Raw genomic sequence first — 18,054 nt, forward strand, 5'->3', positions numbered from 1 at the left:
TAAAACAACCCACCACTCGAGACCCGGCATTAGTTCTTTCTCGTTTGTCTTCCACAGAAACCCTTGGGCGAGCAGTTCCGAAAAGAAGTTCACATTAAGAATCTTCCCTCACTTTTCAAAAAAACAAAGCCAATGCTGGAAACAGAGGTGCTGGACAATGAGGAGGGCAGCCTGGCCACCATCTTTGAACCCTGAATCAAGCTTTTGGGCATTCTTCCTCGACCTTTATTGTCATCTCTTCTTCCCCTTTGTAGCTATTCTCTAGGCCCCTCTCCACTGCCACCTCACTTTACACCGTCGTCAGCCTGGAGAGAGATCCAGGTCTGGAGCTGGAGAGAGTGGGCCCTGTACAGGGCTGGAAGCCATGCTAAAGCATCAAGAAAGGGAGTTAGGGCTTACACCATTCTGTCTAGATTTCCCAGGTATCTCCCATCCTACTTGGAGTTTTGCCTTTTCCGAGAGAGAAACGCTAGAGCAGAGCGGCCCTTCTCCCCAAGCCCTCCCACCCCCAGGCAGCCATACACCTGTGCAGAGTGGTAACTAGGGGCGCTGTACCCAATGCTGCGACTAGCCAGGCTTGCGGCGGGGGCTCAGCCCTGAACTACTTGTGCCAGAGTTTCTCCTGGATCATTGAAAAGTCCCACTGAGTCCCCTTGCTGCTGGGCTGACAGGGACCTTCCCCATCCCCCAGGGGCATATCTGGGTCAGGTGCTGAGTGCTGAACTGAATTTGGCCAGTTCCTGCTTTGTTTTGAGCAAGAATCTGGTCACCTGATGGGATCCATGGTACAGGCCACTGCTAAGCTCTGGGCACAGTATCAAATGTTAGTACCTTCAGGGACCAGGGCTGGGCCAGGGTCTGTAGCGCTCTGTAACATCCCTTAGAGCTCACGCATTCTGTCCCTCCATGAATGACCCCTCAGTGTGGTTTCCCCAGTCCCCAGGGTCCACTCAGGCACAAGAGCCACAGTACCCTATCTAATGTCACATGATGTCATTGGCATTTACGGATAATCCAGACCAACTAGGCTACATCTGTGACAAGCAGCTAGCAAAGCCACTGGTCTCTCCTAAGACTAGCTCAGTCCAGGTGCCTTCAAAAATCTCGTGGTCTTTCAGGTCCCTGGTCACTTCCCTCATGGGCCATTTCCAAAAGAAAAACTATGCCTTCCCATCACAACCTGTGAGTCTTTTCTAAACATCACTGGATGGCCCTATAAGCACAGGGGACATGGATGCACGACTAGTTAAATCTATACAGAAGGACACATTTAGTGTGTGTGTCCATGTGTTCCCCACAGAGGCCTGGCATTGATCCAATCCACTGACCAGGGTTTTGGTGAGGACCGGTGGAGCAGCATGGACTGAAGCTGCAGCTTTTAGCTGGTGTGGCCCCCCAGGTAGGGTAAGGTCAGGAAGAGGCAAAGCTGGGGAAATAGACTTGGGAGTCCCACATTGTGCTTCATGTGGCACAGACTTGGTCCATCCCCTCTTCCTGGGTGGTGCTTTGGGCTTCTTGTCCACTGTGAAGGCCATCTCAGCATGTTTCCCTCCAAACTTGTTAGCTGCCTACTCTTCTCTGCGGTGGGGCTGTGGAGGGTATAGTTGTATTTATTGTGTTGTAATATTTTTAACATCCTGTGACTTCATGCTAGAAGTTTTCTATTGTTTATAGAACCTTTTTGTAGAAACATTAACTCTAAAGCACATCTGCATGTCAGTAAAAATCTCAATTTCATATAGAAAGGGCCCCATCTCCCTTTTTCAAACTAGTAACATACTCCAGGGTCACTGTTCCTCGTGAGCATCTTGCTTGCTAAGGGGGGGCTGGACAGGAGGAACTGTGACTGACAGACAGACCTGCTCTGTCAAACCCTCTGAAATAGCGTGCCAGCCAGAAGCAGCTTTCTATTCCTGACACGCAGACCAGGCAGCCCTTCCATTCTCTCAGTGTCGTCACTGGTGGCCACTGGACCTAACCCAGAGGGGCTGTCCAAAGGGAACTGTTGTTCTTCCTTGTGTGGCTCTCGATAGTAATGTGATGTGTCTGCCATGGACCACCCTGTTTTCTCTCGGGAACTTCCTCTGGCGTCCAGGAAATAGGTTAAGCACACACAGTATTTTTCTGTGGTCTGGCTGTGCCCCCAGAAACCATCACACTTGGCATTTCTCAAGGGGCTTCAGAGGGACCTGGCCCTGACTTGCAGTGATGTCTGAGCCCAATGCTCCTAACTGCTAAATAACACCAGATCTCTTCTGAGGTGCCCCATATTTTTGGACGAAAACTGAAAAAGTGGTCTCCAACAAAAGGACTTTTCTCTGGATGTGAATTTATTTACATTAAGACCTTACAAAGGCATAAAAGTCACATTTTGTGGCACATTTAACGAAGTGTATTGACTGAAAATAAAGCTGAAATTGTCCCCAGAAAACTCAGGACCCCTAGTCTCTGGGCTCTCCACAGCAGTCCTGTGGGGGCAGGTCAGAACGTAAAATCTTCAGCTTGCCTCAGGAGCATCCAATCCCAGCCATGCCAAGTCCAGCACAGCCTCAATCCATCTGAACCGCATCCAGTTCGTCCAAGAACCGCCGGCACTTCCCCATCAGTACCTTGATGGCTTCACTCACCAGCACGTCTGGTGGCAACACCCCTGTTGACTCAACAGAGACTGGGGACCAAAGGGACACTTTAGCTCAGGCAGGGCTTACAAAAGCTCCTTACACGTATTGCTAGATTCCACATCTGAACTCTGCGAGGAAGCTGCAGCACCAGAGGACTCCACCCCCACCCCACCCTCCAACTGGAAACTCACAGATGTAATGGTTCCGAACACGAGCAAGCCGTACAACCTTCTTTAGCTTCTCATTCCGGAAGACTTCCCTGCTGAAGGTATCTAGCCGGGGATTGGCAACTCTGGCCACCTTTTTACCTAATGAAAACAAACCATATTATAAATACATAAGCCCAGAGCTTTTATTTCTCTGCTACCTTCAAAGAAAATATACTTTAGGGCCTGGCATCCCAAATCCCATACCTTGGATTTCTTGCACCTCAATAACACCAGGTGAGAAGCACCGGCTCAGCTCCTCGGCCGCATCCCCTTCCACAGGCTCAAGCAGGGTGATGTCCGGCAGGAGCCGGTAACTGGCTGTTGCCACAGGTGAAAACTTGGCATGATCTTTGCCTGGAGGGAAGAGGGAACTCGGAGCCTGGGAGGGGACCCTTCCTCACATTCCCTAAGCTACTGACATCAAAGGCCCATTGTCTTTCTGCCTGTCGGGGACATCTCAGCCCGAGTCCCTTAGTCATACCTCACCCCAGGGTAATCAAAGGGTCTCACCAATGCCCTTGACGCAGTGCATGAGCAGGTCAATCTCCTGACCAGGCCGTAGCTGAGCGATGAGGATATCATCATGTACTGGTCGGATGGTGCCCTCCGGGAAGAGGTCAGCCTGGTTCCCCAGGGGGACCCATGTCATGTGCCTGGTATACACTGCGGGAGAAAGCACATCAGACCCAAGTCCCTAAAACTAGCACCCACCAACAGGGGGCCCTCTTCCTCACCCCACCGGTACCTACCTTTGTGGTTGACATAGAGCTCATTGGGGTAAGAGGAATCTTTAGCGGCGTGGGGGTTCCGAGTGCACCTGACCTGCAGCCGAAACTGCAGGGTATCTATCTCTGTGCCTTCTTCATCTCCTACACAAAGGGAGGAGGTGGGGGCTGTTAAAGAGCTAGTGGACCTCGGTGCCAGGCACTACGCTGAATGCCTTGCATGTTTCTCTCATCCTCTTGGCAACCCTGGTAAGGCAAGGGCAAGTGTTCTCACAGACAACAGCACTGATGTACCAAAAGATTGGTAACGGGCCCAAGGTCATACAGTAGCCAATCAAGGGTTCGAACACAGGCAGTCTGATTCCAGAATCAACTTCAGAGGAGAGCTGCCCACCTTTCCCCAAAATTTCATTTTCTCAAACCCTCACCTTGGTTCCGATATTCAAAAAGGCGAGGATCAGCATGAATGGGGATGAGCCCCAAGCGGTGAGCGAGGATCTCATCCTGGACAATGGAAGTGTTGTTGTACACCAGGACCTTCTCCACAGCCATGGTTGGCACCTGCCCAAGAAAAGAAAGCCACTCATCTACAAAGACCCTGTAGATTCCCCATCTACTCCCTGCCTCCTGACATAGGGAGATGGAGACTTCTTCCTAGAAGAACGCCTGATGAGAAGTTTACAAAGAATGAGCAGGAGGAATGCTCAGCAAAACTGCAGGAAAATACCACTTGAGACAATTCTACAAATGAGGATTCCCCACACAACTCCACCTCTGCCATCGTGCCCACCTATACCTCAGCTAATAGAATGCGTCGAAAAGCATTGGCAATGGCTGCGTCGATTCCCACCATGTCAAACTCCAATGAGTTTTCATCCATGTGTACCACATCCACGCGGAAATTCTAAAGGAACAGGAAAAACACTAAGTAAAGCCTGCTCTCTATATAGTCAATACCTCCCCCCAGATATTCCCCTCAAGAACCTCCCTTTGCCCAGATGTCCCTCTCTCCCCCAATCATTTATTAGTTTCTGGAAAAGTCTTCATTTTTATCTTCAATTCATTTAAAATCCTCTGCAATATGGCTTCTAGCCAGGCCATCCACAGAGGCTATTTTACTAAGAATAGGCTCACGTATTGCTCAGTCCAGTTGATATTACTCAATCCTTATCTTACTAGACACCCCCCTTGTACCTGGCGTTGTTGAGAGAATACCGTTTCCAAACTCTACTGCCTTGATTTCTGAGCACCAATCTTCTGTTCTCTTCCTTCTTGTCTGATCAATCCTTCTACTAAATTCACAATCTTCCACGTACTACATACATGTTACCATTTCCCAAGTGTTTGTGTCTCTCCAGGGTGACCTCAACCCCACTCACGGTTTTAGCAACTGTCTGTACGGACAGCTGCCCAAATTGTATCTCACTTCTGATCTCGTATATATATCTCCTGCTAGCCTGCTAGACTTCTCCATCCACAGGAAACTGAATGCATCAACACTCCCTTTCCCCAGACCCATTTCTCATCAGTAAATGACACCACCATCCATCAAAGTAGTTCCCCAACAAGCTAATTTTACACTCCCCCCTCACAGCCCATATCCAAGCAACCATCAAATTTACCTTCTGTCTCCCGTGCTGTGTTTCCATGATCACAATCTTAGTTTCTGCCTTCAGCCTCAGCTCCCCTATGCAATTCTGTCACAAATCTGCACACACCACATGACAATCCTCAAATTCATTCTCTCCCAACCATTAAGCTTGCATATATGATAATATCTGCTTAAGAGCTCTTCAAAAATTCCCTATCACCTACAGTGCCTAAAACGCACTTCAGTCTTGCCTAACACTCATGCTGACCCACTTCATATTCTAGCAACAATGAACTGCTTGGACACTCCTCACCCTTCGCTGTTCTCAGCTTCTGCTCATCGCTCAAGGCTGAACTGAAATGTCATCTCCTTCAGGAAATCTTCCATACTTCTGCCCCACCCCCTTCTCATTCTGGATTAAGTGCCTGTGCAGGATACACCCGCCCCAACCCCATCACCTTTTTTGCTTTCAACCGCCTTTACCGCATCACACTGGACTCATTTGTCTACGAATGCTCTTCTCCAACAAGACTGAACATCTTGTTTGCAAAACAGGGCAGAAATCGTGTATACCGAGCACCTAGCATGTCGCTCAATATACGGAGCAAACCCCAAGTGAGGCAGGAAAGACAGGGCCCAACCCAAGGACAGCCTCCTCATACACAGACATTAGGCAAAAGGCAACGCCAGGGCTTCCCTGGTGGCGCAGTGGTTGAGAGTCCGCCTGCCGATGCGGGGGATGCGGGTTCGTGCCCCGGTCCGGGAAGATCCCACATGCCGCGGAACGGCTGGGCCCGTGAGCCATGGCCGCTGAGCCTGCGCGACCGGAGCCTGTGCTCCACAACCAGAGCCTGTGCTCCACAACGGGAGAGGCCACAACAGTGAGAGGCCCGCGTACCGCAAAAAAAAAAAAAAAAAGGCAACGCCACCTCTCCTTGTGTTGTACTTAATGAGATTATGAAGCATGGAGGAATGGCATCAGCAACAAGAACATACATTAAACCTTGATTAAACTCTGTGGCACCTGAACAGGGAACCCTGCCCAGAAAACCCACAGAGCTCAGCCAAGCATGAGCAATAAAAATGCACAGGCTGCAGCTGACTGCTATACAACCTTCCACACCTGGTGCTTGACTGCTAAGGGAAAATGGCTCTTAGAGCACATGTGCAGTGGCTTCAGGAGACAGACTCGCAAGAGAAGCGGATGTAACCAGGTGCAATTAAGATCCCACCCCATCCTTCCACCAATGAATATTCTGCCCCTAATCAAAGAAACCTGCATCCATTCAAGGAATTAAAATAAAAGGGGGGGGGTGGTCAGAAAACTCCTCAGATGCCCTCCTCACTGGCGAGGACGCCCGAGTTCTTTTCCAAGTGTGTTTGCTTCTGCCCCTTAATACATTGCTTCTTTGTTTCCCTCTACACCTCAGTCTGTGTGACTTTTTTTGCGTTCCCTGTCCAAATTCTTTTGGACAGGTAGAACAAGAACGTGGACTTTTAATTTAGCCTGTCTGGCATCAGTCTTTGGCAAGCAAGCCAGGAGATTTATTGGAAGTTAATTACCCTTCATCTTGGTCTCTTGTAAGCCTTAGCCTCCCACCTCCCTTGCACTTGAGTGGTGCTCCCTGACTTCCTATCGTTACTTTTCTCTTTCGCTCTTTGTCGCGCCTCTGCGGCCCATCTCACTCATATTTTCGTGTCTTGCTCTCCTGGAAGTGCGGGAAGAGGAATCTGTCAGGTGCTTTCCAAGCTTGCTGCTAGGTCTTGCACTTCTCATTGTTGCAAGGCATGTCAGGCCAGCCTCTATTCACAGGCAGTCAGGGACCTGAACCACAGGAGCTTTGCCCTCTGGGTTTATCTTATCCACCATTTGATTAACTATTGTCAGGTTCAAATTAGCAAAAATATAAAATACAGCCTTACTTGGACAGACTGTAAGTTGAAGAAAGCTGAGGTTTTCTTAGATTTTTTTTTAACACAATTACACATACCGCCTCCCTTAGTGGCTGGTACCCATTTTCAGATACTTACCACCCTTTCAGAGAATGAAAACTAGAACCTAAATAGGTCCTGGAACTATAAGGATGTCCATTTTAGGGGAGTGCACCCCAGGAACACAAGAATTAATCATTGGCTATAGAATCTACAGAGAAGCCTTGAAGCCTTCAGGAAGGTCACTCACCCTGGGTAGGGCAGACACCAGGGGAGGACATGGGCCTCAGGACAGGGGCTGGCAGGGTTGCCATATGATGGGGTCGCTACCCTCACATAGGCTACAGTTAGCAGGAATGAGAAAAACACGGATACCCGTAGCCAGTCCTGACCGGCAATGCTCCTCCTTTTGGCAGGAGCTTGGTTCCCCTGAAGGATCACAGGTAATCTTTACTCCCAGGGACATACCCTTTGGGAGCATTCAGAGACACCAAGGACATTTTCTCTTTTGGGCTTTTGTGCACCCCATGCTGCCTGGGGACCCTGACCATTGAGGGCTATATTTCAGAACTAGTTAAACTCTAAAGGCATGTAAAACCAGTGAACTCATTAAGAGCAGTACTTAATTAGTTAATTTGGGACAAGTCCAGACAGTTGAATTCCTTCTCTGACCAAATGAGCCTCATCTAGGATTAAACTTGTGAAAGTTTTTAGAGAATGCACTAACGCAGACCCCTCCACCCCAAGAACTAGTCCCTACTGGGACAACATTTTTTTTTTTTTTTTTTTTTTTGCGGTACGCGGGCCTCTCACTGTTGTGGCCTCCCCCGTTGCGGAGCACAGGCTCCGGACGCGCAGGCTCCGGACGCGCAGGCTCAGCGGCCATGGCTCACGGGCCCAGCCGCTCCGCGGCATATGGGATCCTCCCAGACCGGGGCACGAACCCGTATCCCCTGCATCGGCAGGCGGACTCTCAACCACTTGCGCCACCAGGGAGGCCCTGGGACAACATTTTTATCAGCTAGTCTGTCCCTGATATTAGGTGAAAGCTCCAAACGTTACAGTTGGGCCCTCAGGCTCTGATGCCTTAGCCGCTAGATATGGCCTATGGGGTATTTAGTAACCGTGACCAGGCAGAGGAAACCCTGAGGGACGGGCACGAAGGGGAACAAACTAAGAAACAGGCTCAACTGACAGCTCTTGCTGTTAGCAGTGCCTTGCAACCTCGGGGACAAAGAGAAGACACGACACCAGATCAACAGAGACTCCACAAGGGGTCTGCTTCAAATGTGGTAAGCCAAGCCACTGCACCCGTCCCTGCTGAGGGCAAAAGGCGAAACTGCTTGCCCCATGTCCAAACTGTGGAAAGTCAGGCCATCAGACGTGAGAATGTCCCATGTCCGATTTGGACAAAGGGGTTTCGAAACTCCAAATGGTAGCTGCAGATAGCTGACAGGGCCGGGGGTCCTCGGCTCCCATGGAAAAACTCACTATCGCAACAGAAGAGCCCCAGGTGATCCTTAACAAGGCAGGTAAGAGGGTCATTTTTAATCAATACAGGAGCCATTTGCCCTGTCTTTAAACAATTATGCTGGACTCTCAAATGTTAAAAGCTGCCTGGTATTGATAAAAATCGAGTATCGATCAAAATCCCCACAGTTGGTATTTCATTAAGCCACTCAATTGCCAATCTGAACAATATTTGGTCTCACATGCCTTCTCGATAGTCCCTGAATGCCCCATCCTTTAACGGGACAATACGTTATAAAAGCTTGGGAGACACTTCAGTGACTAGGAACAGGCCCTAACTTTTAAATTGCTCTGGCTGAAACCTAACATTTGGGTGAAACCTAATACCCATAAATTTTCAAGCCTGAGACAGAGACATCCCAGGAAGGGCCCCCCAGGCCAAGCTGATTATTACTAGGTGCAGGTTACTAGTCTTTTGTCAGTCACACACAATACTCCTATTCCGCCTGTTATCAAACCCAACAGGACCAAATAAGTATTTTGGGGACACCAAGAATGGATGACCAACTATTAGCTAAGCGGGGAACCTGTCTAGAGTTAAACCTATCCTTCCTCCCAAGTCTTCACAGGACATCGAGGACCACAGACGACAAGAAGAGTCCAGACAGGCGAGTGAGCCCCCTTCCAAACCTAAAGTTCTTATTAAAGAAGGACAAAAAAACTTCATAAATCCAAGGCTAAGTACCTACGGCCACTATTTCCCTTCTGCCCCGTGACACCAGTCCACCCATAAACTAATTAATATGCTTTGGCGAATTTGGATACCTGTTATCCTCGTGTTCCTTCTTGCTGCTCTGGTAATCCTTTCTGAGTGCTGTCTTGATTCAGCACCTTTACCGGAGAGAGCTCTGCTCTGTCCATGCTGGGTTTAAAAAGGACTGTTTGTTTTTAGCTCACCACTGCCGCTGCCACCACAAAATCGTTATTCATCCTAACCTTTCTCTCCCTCCTTTGGGTGTCTGCATTAGGGGAATAGGAATTTAATGCAACTGTAAATCTTTCAAAAATTACTCATGGTTTAATTCCTTGGGTCTCACTTTTAGGAAAGATCTGCTTACTCTGGCAATATCCAAAGCTTCCAAGGCAGGCTTTCTCTCCCCCCCGCCCTCTCTCTCTGAGGAATCCTCTTCCATTAATGTCTTTAAATGTAGAAGTTTTATTTAAAATCTTAGATTCCCGAGCTAGGTGGCAATTCCACCACTATGAAGGATTCTTAGATTCATAAGAAAAGTGGATACATCTGGGCACCACAGGCAGACACATGACTGGTCATGCCCTATATCAAAAAGAAGCATAGAAAAAGAAAAGGCAATCCCCCTACCTGGCCAACGGGGACGAATGGGCAGGGTCCCGGACCCTCTCTCCTTGGAGACATCCAAGGACTAGTAAGGTTACTGAGTGGACGCCTCCAAGGCCTAGGAAGTAGGTAACTGGTAGAAGGAGACGCCCTTGCTGTTACCAAAGCCGAGAGCAAAAATCACAGGATGCCCTGATTTTTGTGCTGTTTTCTTTTCTGTCCACTTTAGGTATACACACCATAGGAGGTGCCCCTTCAATACCCGAGCAGTCCCTCTTAGGACGCATCCTGAAAAATTGGAAGGAATTCAACGTTGATGAGCTAAAACCCAAGAAACTCATCTTTTTCTGCAATACGTTTTGGCCTCAATACAAGTAAGGGTCAGGGAAACCTGGCCCCAAAATGGCTCTTCAAATTATGATACTATTTCACAACTGGATTTATTTTGCAGGAAACTAGAGAAATAGACTGAGGTTCCTTACATGCAGGCTTTTATGATGCTATACCAAAACCCTTCGTTGAAGGAATCATGTCAGATTTGTTTCATTGAACCAAAGAAAAGAGACCAAAATACCCCAGATATTTTAGATGACAACCCCAACTCCTCCTTCCCTTCCCTGGGATTGGCTAAGGCCTCTCCTTGTCTACATAATGCCCTGATAGTGGGACAATGCATGCTAGGCCAACTAAGTAATCAGAGGGACTGCAGTATAACCATTTATAATCCCATTCCTGAAATAAGAGGGCAACTGGACTCATCCTGGCAAAAAAAGGAGCTGCTATTGGTTTGGCAGCTCCACGGGGCGGGGGGGAGGGGGCTTTGCCTACCACGAGGCAACACTTTATAACCTGTCAGATACTCTGTCTTCCCTGGCCAGGACCAGAGGGGACTCACTCTCTAGACTCTCAACATCTCTTAATTCCCTAGCTAATGTGGTGATGGATAATAGACTGGTCTTGGATTATCTCCTAGCTGAGCAGGTAAGGATATGTGCAGTTATCAACAAAACATGTTACACCTACATCAACACCCCTGGCCAGGTGTTACAGTTTTGGAAAGGATAACCCCAGTGCCCACTCCACATGGACTGCAGGCAAAAAGATATAACCAAAGGTACCCTTGGACCTCTGGTTGCATTAATACTTTTGCTGATCTCTGGCCCCTGCCTTTTTACTTGCTTGTTAAATTTGTTTCCTCCAGGTTGCAACAATTTGACATAAACATGATGGTCATACAGGGATTCCAGCCACTGCCTACTGCTGAGGCCTCTATGTAAATCTTGGGACCCCTTGACCAGAAAGGAGGAAAGTTTCATTCCCAGAGTCAGACAAAGTCTGAAAAAGTTACAGAAGAATGAGACTTTTGGCCCTGAATAACCCCAAAAGACTTTGGGAAGGAACTCCTTCAGGGTGGAATTGAGGCAGGAATGACAGGGCTGGACCCAAGGACAGCCTCCTCAAACACAGACTTTAGGCAACAGGCAAAGCCACCTCTCCTTGTGTTGCACTTAATGAGACTATGAAGCAGGGAGGAATGGCCATCAGCAACAAGAACATAAATTAAACCTTGATTAAACTTCGTGATACCTAAACAGAGAACCCTAACCAGAAAACCCACAGAGCTAGAGCTTGGCGGAGCGTGAGCAATAAAAATGCACAGGCGGGCTTCCCTGGTGGCGCAGTGGTTGAGAGTCCGCCTGCCAATGCAGGGGACACGGGTTCGTGCCCGGGTCCGGGAGGATCCCACATGCCGTGGAGCGGCTGGGCCCGTGAGCCATGGCCGCTGAGCCTGCGCGTCCAGAGCCTGTGCTCCGCAACGGGAGAGGCCACAACAGTGAGAGGCCCGCGTACCGCAAAAAAAAAAAAAAAAAAAAAGCACAGGCTGCGGGTGGCTGCTATACAACCTTCCACACCTGGCGCTAAGGAAAAATTTAAGGGAAAACAGCTTTCAGAAGTGCGGTGGCTTTAAAAGACCAATGCGCAAGAGAAGCTGATGTAACCAGATGCAATCAAGATCCCACCCCAAGGACTTCCCTGGTGGGTTAAGAATCCTTCTGCCAGTGCAGAGGACACGGGTTCGATGGCTGGTCCAGGAAGATCCCACATGCCGCGGAGCAACTAAGCCTGTGCTCCACAACTGCTGAGCCTGCACTCCAGAGCCCGCGAGCCACAACTACTGAGACCATGCCGCAATTACTGAAGCCACGTGCCTAGAGCCGGTACTCCACAAGAGAAGCCACTGCAATGACAAGCCCGAGAACAGCATCGAAGGCCCAACGCAACCAAAAATAAAAAATAAAATTTTTTTAAAAAGCAAATATTAAAAAAAAGATCCCTCCCCATCCTCCCAACAATGAATATTCCTCCCCTAATCAAAGAAACCTGCACCCATTCAAGGAATTAAAATGAAATTAAAAGGGGGGTCACAAAACTCCTCGGGTGCGCCCCTCACTCGCGAGGACGCCCTCATTCTTCTCTGAGTACGTACTTTCCCTTCTGCCCCTTAATAAATTGCTTCTTTGTTTCTCTCTACGCCTTAGTCTGTGTGTGACCTTTCTTGCGTTCCCTGTCCAAATTCTTTTGGACAGGTAGAACAAGAACCTGGACCTTTAATTTAGCCTGAATAGCATCACAAGGACAGCTTCTGAGGCACAGGCTACTCAGACCACAAGGTCCGATCACCGTACTCTCTCCGGGCACCTCCAGCTCCACCCACCTTTTCGAAGCAGTCCTGGTCCCAGGCATCATCGTAGCCCGAATAGTTACCGGGAAAGTCGGTGGTATGAACCTAGAGCAAAGAGAGACGAGCCTGTCCGCGAAGGGGCAGCGAGGCCAAGCCTGTCCCCACTCTGACCCCAACTCATCCCTGTTCCGCTCCCATTTCTCCTCCCGAGCTCAAGGCCACAAGGCTTACATTGCGAACCCCGAACTCCCCTAAAACCACGCGGCTCCGCATTTCCTCCACCGCCTGGGCCGCCGCCATCTTCAGCTCCTCCACGTGACCAAGGCACCTAACTGGTGCGTGCGTTCCTAATGGCCCTCCTCCGTCTCCGTGGCAACGCATCACCGCCTGGAATCTTAGATATCGCGAGATTCTGCCCCGCCTCCGTCCACGTCTCCAGCTACCGGAAGTCAGTTTGGGCCAAACATCCGGGTTTCTCTTTTTTGCGTTCCGACGGATCCCTCCTTTCTTTCTCGTCCGTGGACCTGTCCCTGCTTCAGGCCCACGTCTCTCCCACTCCTCTTCCGCGCGCGGGACTAGCGCGGGCTTCAGCGACGGGAGCCCTCGAGGGACATGGCAACTCCGGCGGCGCCAGCCGGCGGCGCCCGAAATGGGGCTGGCCCGGAATGGGGAGGGTTCGAAGAAAACATCCAGGTAATGGCCCCACGGCTCCGACCAGGGGCCTCAGGTCCCTGGGCCCGCTTGCTCTTGCTTTCCGCACAAGTTAGAAGGTCGGTCGGGGTCAGGCATGGCGCGGGGCAGGAGTGGGCTTGGGGGTGGGCGGGATTCACTGGCCAAAACCACACTGTGTGCGCACAACCTTGTTTTGGGGTTGGGAAAGACAAAGGAAATGGGCACTTTTGTAACCCTTTGGGGGCTTTGGTAGGGAAGGTAGGAGAAAGATGTGTATGGAAGACAGGGAATAGGTTTCCCAGGCTAGAAAAGACAGCCAAACAACCAAGGGTTCTGAGAGCAAATGAGGGGGAGAGAATGGCGTGATCTATGGTAATGCCAAGCCATATCCCGAGCAGTGTAAGAACAGAGCCCCAAACTCTGTGGTGAACAGAGAAGGACTTAACGGATGGAGCAGAAAGGCACTGCACTTTAGGTCTGTTGTCTTCACAGGGTGGGGGCTCAGCTGTGATTGACATGGAGAACATGGATGATACCTCAGGCTCCAGCTTCGAGGACATGGGTGAGCTGCATCAGCGCCTGCGTGAGGAAGAAGTGGATGCTGATGCAGCTGCTGCTGAAGAAGAGGATGGGGAGTTCCTGGGCATGAAGGGCTTTAAGGGACAATTGAGCCGGCAGGTGGCTGATCAGGTAAACAAGATTGGCTCCCTGACAGGTGGAAGAGTATACTTAGGAGGCCCCTGGTTCTGGAGTTGGTGTTGGTGAAGTTCATCCCGGGCTGTCCAGTTAGAACCATGAAGAAATTCAACAAAAAATAAGCAATAGAGCCAAGAGTCTCACAGTACCCTCCCACCCCACCCGTCTTCTTTGCTTCAGATGTGGCAGGCAGGGAAGAGACAAGCCTCCAGGGCCTTCAGCTTGTATGCCAACATCGACATCCTGAGACCCTACTTTGATGTGGAGCCTGCCCAGGTGCGAAGCAGGTGAGGATCCTTCTCCTGACAGAAGCTGCCCCCCTAACACCTAGTCCTTCATCCAAACTACAACCGGACACCAAACCCTTAGGCTCCCCTCTTCATGACCCCAGCCACATTATACGTCTTACCAGTCACGGAACAGGGCATGGCGATAACACATTGCCGTCCTCCTCTTCTCCCTCTAGCAAACTACTCATGTTCCCTCAAAGAGTAGCTCAGATGTCACTTCCTTTGCTCCCCATTGCCAGTTTGTCCTTTCCTGGTGCTCCAGTAGAGCTCTGTGCTTTCCTCTAACAGATAACTCTTCAGCAGTGCTGTACTTTATTATTTCTGGGTCTGTCTCCCCAGAGACCTCCTTTTCAAAAGCAGGCTCTGTTTCACATTTTTATTCCCAGCACCAGAACAGTCTCTGAACTAGAATATCGGTACCTAATTGTTGACTGACTTTTCAAGAGCTGGATTTAATCCTGGTTTCATTCTTTGTTCATCCTTTAATTCAACCAATGCTTATCAAATATCCATATCACTCAGCAGGTATTTACTGAGCTTTTGCTCTGCGTCAGGCACTACAGTAGTTGTGTCTGATTCAGTGGTGAAGATAGATGGGAGCCTTACCCTGGAGTGCAGCCCTCGAGCACTCATTTGCCATGAAGGGACACGCAGGAGGGACACCTGACCCAGGCTTGGCTGGAGGATTGGACAGGGCAGCTTTCTCAGAGGAAGTAAAATTTAGTCAAGATCCAAGGTATTATTAGGAGCTAGCTAGTCACTTAAGAAGTGGGGAAGTTATTGGTACTTTTATTCCTTCTGCCTGGAATTTTCATACCACTTCAAATATATTTTTCAAGAAAATGCTCAGTGGTGCCTGGAGGAACGATAAGCAGGAAGAGGCAGGAGGCACGCTGGTTCCCTCAAGTAACAACTTTCCCTCTAAACCTTTCTCACGGCTTTACTATCACAGCCTTGAATTTGGGGCATTCTCTGCTGAGGTTTAAAGGGGAGCAGGTCACATAGGTAACGGGGGCCAAGCCCTCTCCCAAGGCCCAGCAGGGCTTTCTAAATTCTCCGTGTTGCTGCTGCATCAGTCAGCACAGCATCAGAAGGCTGTTTTTCCTGGAAGCATTCAGGGGCAAGAAAGTGATTTCCTCATTCCTTGTCTGTCTTTACCGCCCTCTTCTCCCTTTGCCATCCAGCATGTTCTCTTCAGTTAGCAAGATGACTCAGATTCAGGCTTTCCAGAACCTCACAGCCTAGTGCTGCCTCTGCTCTCATCTCTCCTCTCCCCTCCCAGGCTCCTGGAGTCCATGATCCCTATCAAGATGGTCAACTTCCCCCAGGTGAATAGCGGGTAGCATGTCTGGAAGAGCCGGGGGAGGCACTAGGGCAGAGGGTGGGGCCACCACGCAAAGCCTGGGAAGGCATAAACAGAAGAGCCACTGTACCCTCCAGCCTGAATGAGTTGGTATATTGACAGAAAATCGCAGGTGAGCTTTACGGACCTCTCATGCTTGTCTTCACGCTGGTGGCCATCCTCCTCCATGGGATGAAGACGTCTGACACCATTATCGTAAGCAGGACAGAGGACTTTGGGGGGTGGCTGAAATGAGTTGAAAGCTGCCCAAGGAGACGATGGTGGAGTAAGATAGAAGCAGCCCCTGAGGAAGGCCCTGGGTGAGCTGAGACAAGAGGCCTCCCAGGACTAATTGGAGCCTTCACCCCACAGCGGGAGGGCACCCTGATGGGCACAGCCATTGGCACCTGCTTCGGCTACTGGCTGGGCGTCTCGTCCTTCATTTACTTCCTCGCCTACCTGTGCAATGCCCAGATCACCATGCTCCAGATGCTAGCGCTGCTGGTAAGGAGTCCAGCATGGTGGTGGGCAAGGGTGATCTTAAAAGAGTAACCAGGCTTTGGTCTGCATCTGTCCTAGGGCCCCAGGGCCTGGAATAGGGTGAGCTGGCCAATGGACCATTTATTTCTCAGGGTCCTCATGAGGGTCCAGAGGCCAGCCCAGCCTGAGTGATTTTCCTCTCCGCCATCCTCTTTCCTAGGGCTACGGCCTCTTTGGGCACTGCATTGTCCTGTTCATCACCTATAACATCCACCTCCATGCCCTCTTCTACCTCTTCTGGCTACTGGTGGGTGGGCTGTCCACCCTGCGCATGGTAAGCTCGGCAGGAGGTTTCCAGGGGTGGGCTGTCCTCCAAAGGAGTAGGGGAAACAGCCCAGAGCTCAGGCCCAATCCCACAAGGGGCTCTGATTGGGAGGGAAGAGCCCAAAGACGGTTCTGCTCTGGGTAAGAGTGGCTTCTCTACACTACTCACTTGGATCAGGCCTTCTGAGCTGTATTCCTGTTGCCCTAGGTGGCAGTGTTGGTGTCGCGGACTGTGGGCCCCACACAGCGGCTGCTCCTCTGTGGCACCCTGGCTACCCTGCACATGCTTTTCCTGCTCTATCTGCATTTTGCCTACCACAAGGTGGTAGAGGGTAAGTGACAGGAGGGGTGCAGGGGAGAGGGAGGACAGCTGCCTAGGCAGGGCCCTACCAACCCCCACTCACTTTCCATCCTCCTTCTTTCAGGGATCCTGGACACGCTGGAGGGCCCCAACATCCCACCCATGCAGAGGGTCCCCAGAGACATCCCCGCTGTGCTCCCTGCTGCTAGGCTTCCCACCACTATGCTCAACGCCACAGCCAAGGCTGTCGCGGTGACCCTGCAGTCACACTGACCCCACCTGAGATCCTTAGCCGGCCCCCTTTCCCCCAGCTGCAAAGTGGAGGAAGACTGAAGGACAGTACTGATGACATGTGTCTCTTTGAGGGGTCTGCAGCTGCCACAGAGCTGTAGCCACTTAAGCACCTCCTTGATGCCTGTCGAGCTTCTGAAGGGCACAAGGCCAGGAAGTCCTGGCCAGGACTGCAGGGCTCTGCAGCCAGTGCAGAAAGTGGGTCAGCTCCTCCGAGGTCTTCTCACCACTTACCCCTTCCTTCCTCTTTATCTCTTCCACATTGTCTTGCTAAATATAGACTTGGTAATTAAAATATTGATTGAAGTCTGGAACTACAGCTACCCGTTCCAGTGGTCCTCCCTGCCACCCTACTTCCTGTACACTTCCCTGTTCTGTCAGTGGTGGTAATGTCACATACTCACTTCGTTATACCCCTATCCAAGCAGAATGAAAGTGGGACAGCCCAGACTGCATGGAAAGACTGAATATGGAACCTGCCCTCAGGGCAGGGAGCGCAAGATCCATGCAGCATCAGGGAGGCCTCAAACTCAAGAACCATAAGTCTGATGGAACAGTGCACCCAGCTTAAGTCTGGGCTCAGCCTCACTCTTGGGATGCTTATGGAGCAGTGACAACTGGACAGAAACTTCCAGACTGAACACCATGTTACAAGACCCTTATGCACCTGGGCCATTGTGTAGGGATAACTTTTCTGTGGAGGTGCACAGTTGAAGCCAAAGTTGGCTTTGCCCTGGTTATACTGGGGCCAGGGGAACAAAGCTTTCTTCAGGAGTTCTCTCAGTCCTTTCTCTTCAAGAGTGCTATTTACTCTTAAAAGCAATAACCACCCCAAGCACAGCACCATCCTCTCCCGCTACCCATTTAATCTGTTCCACTTAAGTCAGGTGCTTAATGGAGGGAACAGAATCTTTGACCTCCCTTCACTATGTTTATATTATTCATTTTTAAAAAATTCATTACCCTAGTAAATCTGGGTTAGCGTTTTTCCCTTCTAATAAAGGGACTAAGAAAGACGTGCCCTTCATTCATGCTATGTGATCCTACGTGATGTGAGGCCCCTACACTAT

At 50.2% G+C, this 18,054-nt stretch overlaps 3 protein-coding genes across 7 annotated transcripts in view; 2 read left to right on the forward strand and 1 right to left on the reverse strand.

Moving 5' to 3' along the window:
- Nucleotides 1-2,957, forward strand: part of XPO5 (exportin 5) — a 49,550-nt gene extending 46,593 nt beyond the window's left edge. For all 3 annotated transcript variants that reach the window (XM_060109065.1, XM_060109067.1, XM_060109066.1), the window contains one exon: nucleotides 58-2,957. In XM_060109065.1, the coding sequence (XP_059965048.1) occupies nucleotides 58-195 (138 nt within the window). In that variant the 3' untranslated portion in view covers nucleotides 196-2,957. The remainder of the gene's footprint in view (nucleotides 1-57) is intronic.
- POLR1C (RNA polymerase I and III subunit C) lies at nucleotides 2,313-12,924 on the reverse strand. 3 transcript variants are annotated; one of them, XM_060109068.1, is made up of 9 exons: nucleotides 12,820-12,924; nucleotides 12,622-12,693; nucleotides 4,352-4,459; nucleotides 3,984-4,116; nucleotides 3,580-3,699; nucleotides 3,341-3,493; nucleotides 3,035-3,184; nucleotides 2,813-2,929; nucleotides 2,313-2,668 (listed from the first exon to the last, which is right to left on the reverse strand). In XM_060109068.1, the coding sequence occupies exons 1-9, from the start codon at nucleotides 12,886-12,888 to the stop codon at nucleotides 2,550-2,552; spliced, it is 1,041 nt and encodes a 346-aa protein (XP_059965051.1). In that variant the 5' UTR covers nucleotides 12,889-12,924; the 3' UTR covers nucleotides 2,313-2,549. The 3 variants fall into 3 exon arrangements, with proteins under 3 accessions (XP_059965051.1, XP_059965052.1, XP_059965054.1); XM_060109069.1 differs by lacking the exon at nucleotides 4,352-4,459; XM_060109071.1 differs by lacking the exon at nucleotides 3,035-3,184.
- Nucleotides 12,925-13,045: 121 nt separating this feature from the next.
- YIPF3 (Yip1 domain family member 3) lies at nucleotides 13,046-17,298 on the forward strand. Its single transcript, XM_060110970.1, has 9 exons — nucleotides 13,046-13,281; nucleotides 13,753-13,950; nucleotides 14,137-14,243; nucleotides 15,529-15,574; nucleotides 15,712-15,804; nucleotides 15,961-16,092; nucleotides 16,289-16,402; nucleotides 16,601-16,724; nucleotides 16,818-17,298. The coding sequence occupies exons 1-9, from the start codon at nucleotides 13,201-13,203 to the stop codon at nucleotides 16,964-16,966; spliced, it is 1,044 nt and encodes a 347-aa protein (XP_059966953.1). The 5' UTR covers nucleotides 13,046-13,200; the 3' UTR covers nucleotides 16,967-17,298.
- Nucleotides 17,299-18,054: the final 756 nt, after the last annotated feature.

This window comes from Mesoplodon densirostris, chromosome 10 (assembly GCF_025265405.1).
Source record: "Mesoplodon densirostris isolate mMesDen1 chromosome 10, mMesDen1 primary haplotype, whole genome shotgun sequence".
Classification (NCBI taxonomy): Eukaryota; Metazoa; Chordata; class Mammalia; order Artiodactyla; family Ziphiidae; genus Mesoplodon; species Mesoplodon densirostris.

What these genes read in the sequence shown, in the direction of transcription:
- POLR1C (XM_060109068.1), bottom strand. Translation starts at nt 12,888, where the DNA reads ATGGCGGCGGCCCAGGCGGTGGAGGAAATGCGGAGCCGCGTGGTTTTA. An exon ending in ACCAGGACTGCTTCGAAAAG is followed by an intron (nt 4,460 to 12,621) that starts GTGGGTGGAGCT and finishes CTGTTCCTTTAG; the next exon opens with AATTTCCGCGTGGATGTGGT. An exon ending in GCACTGCGTCAAGGGCATTG is followed by an intron (nt 3,185 to 3,340) that starts GTGAGACCCTTT and finishes TCTTCCCTCCAG; the next exon opens with GCAAAGATCATGCCAAGTTT.
- YIPF3 (XM_060110970.1), top strand. Translation starts at nt 13,201, where the DNA reads ATGGCAACTCCGGCGGCGCCAGCCGGCGGCGCCCGAAATGGGGCTGGC. An exon ending in GGTTCGAAGAAAACATCCAG is followed by an intron (nt 13,282 to 13,752) that starts GTAATGGCCCCA and finishes TTGTCTTCACAG; the next exon opens with GGTGGGGGCTCAGCTGTGAT. An exon ending in GCCGGCAGGTGGCTGATCAG is followed by an intron (nt 13,951 to 14,136) that starts GTAAACAAGATT and finishes TCTTTGCTTCAG; the next exon opens with ATGTGGCAGGCAGGGAAGAG.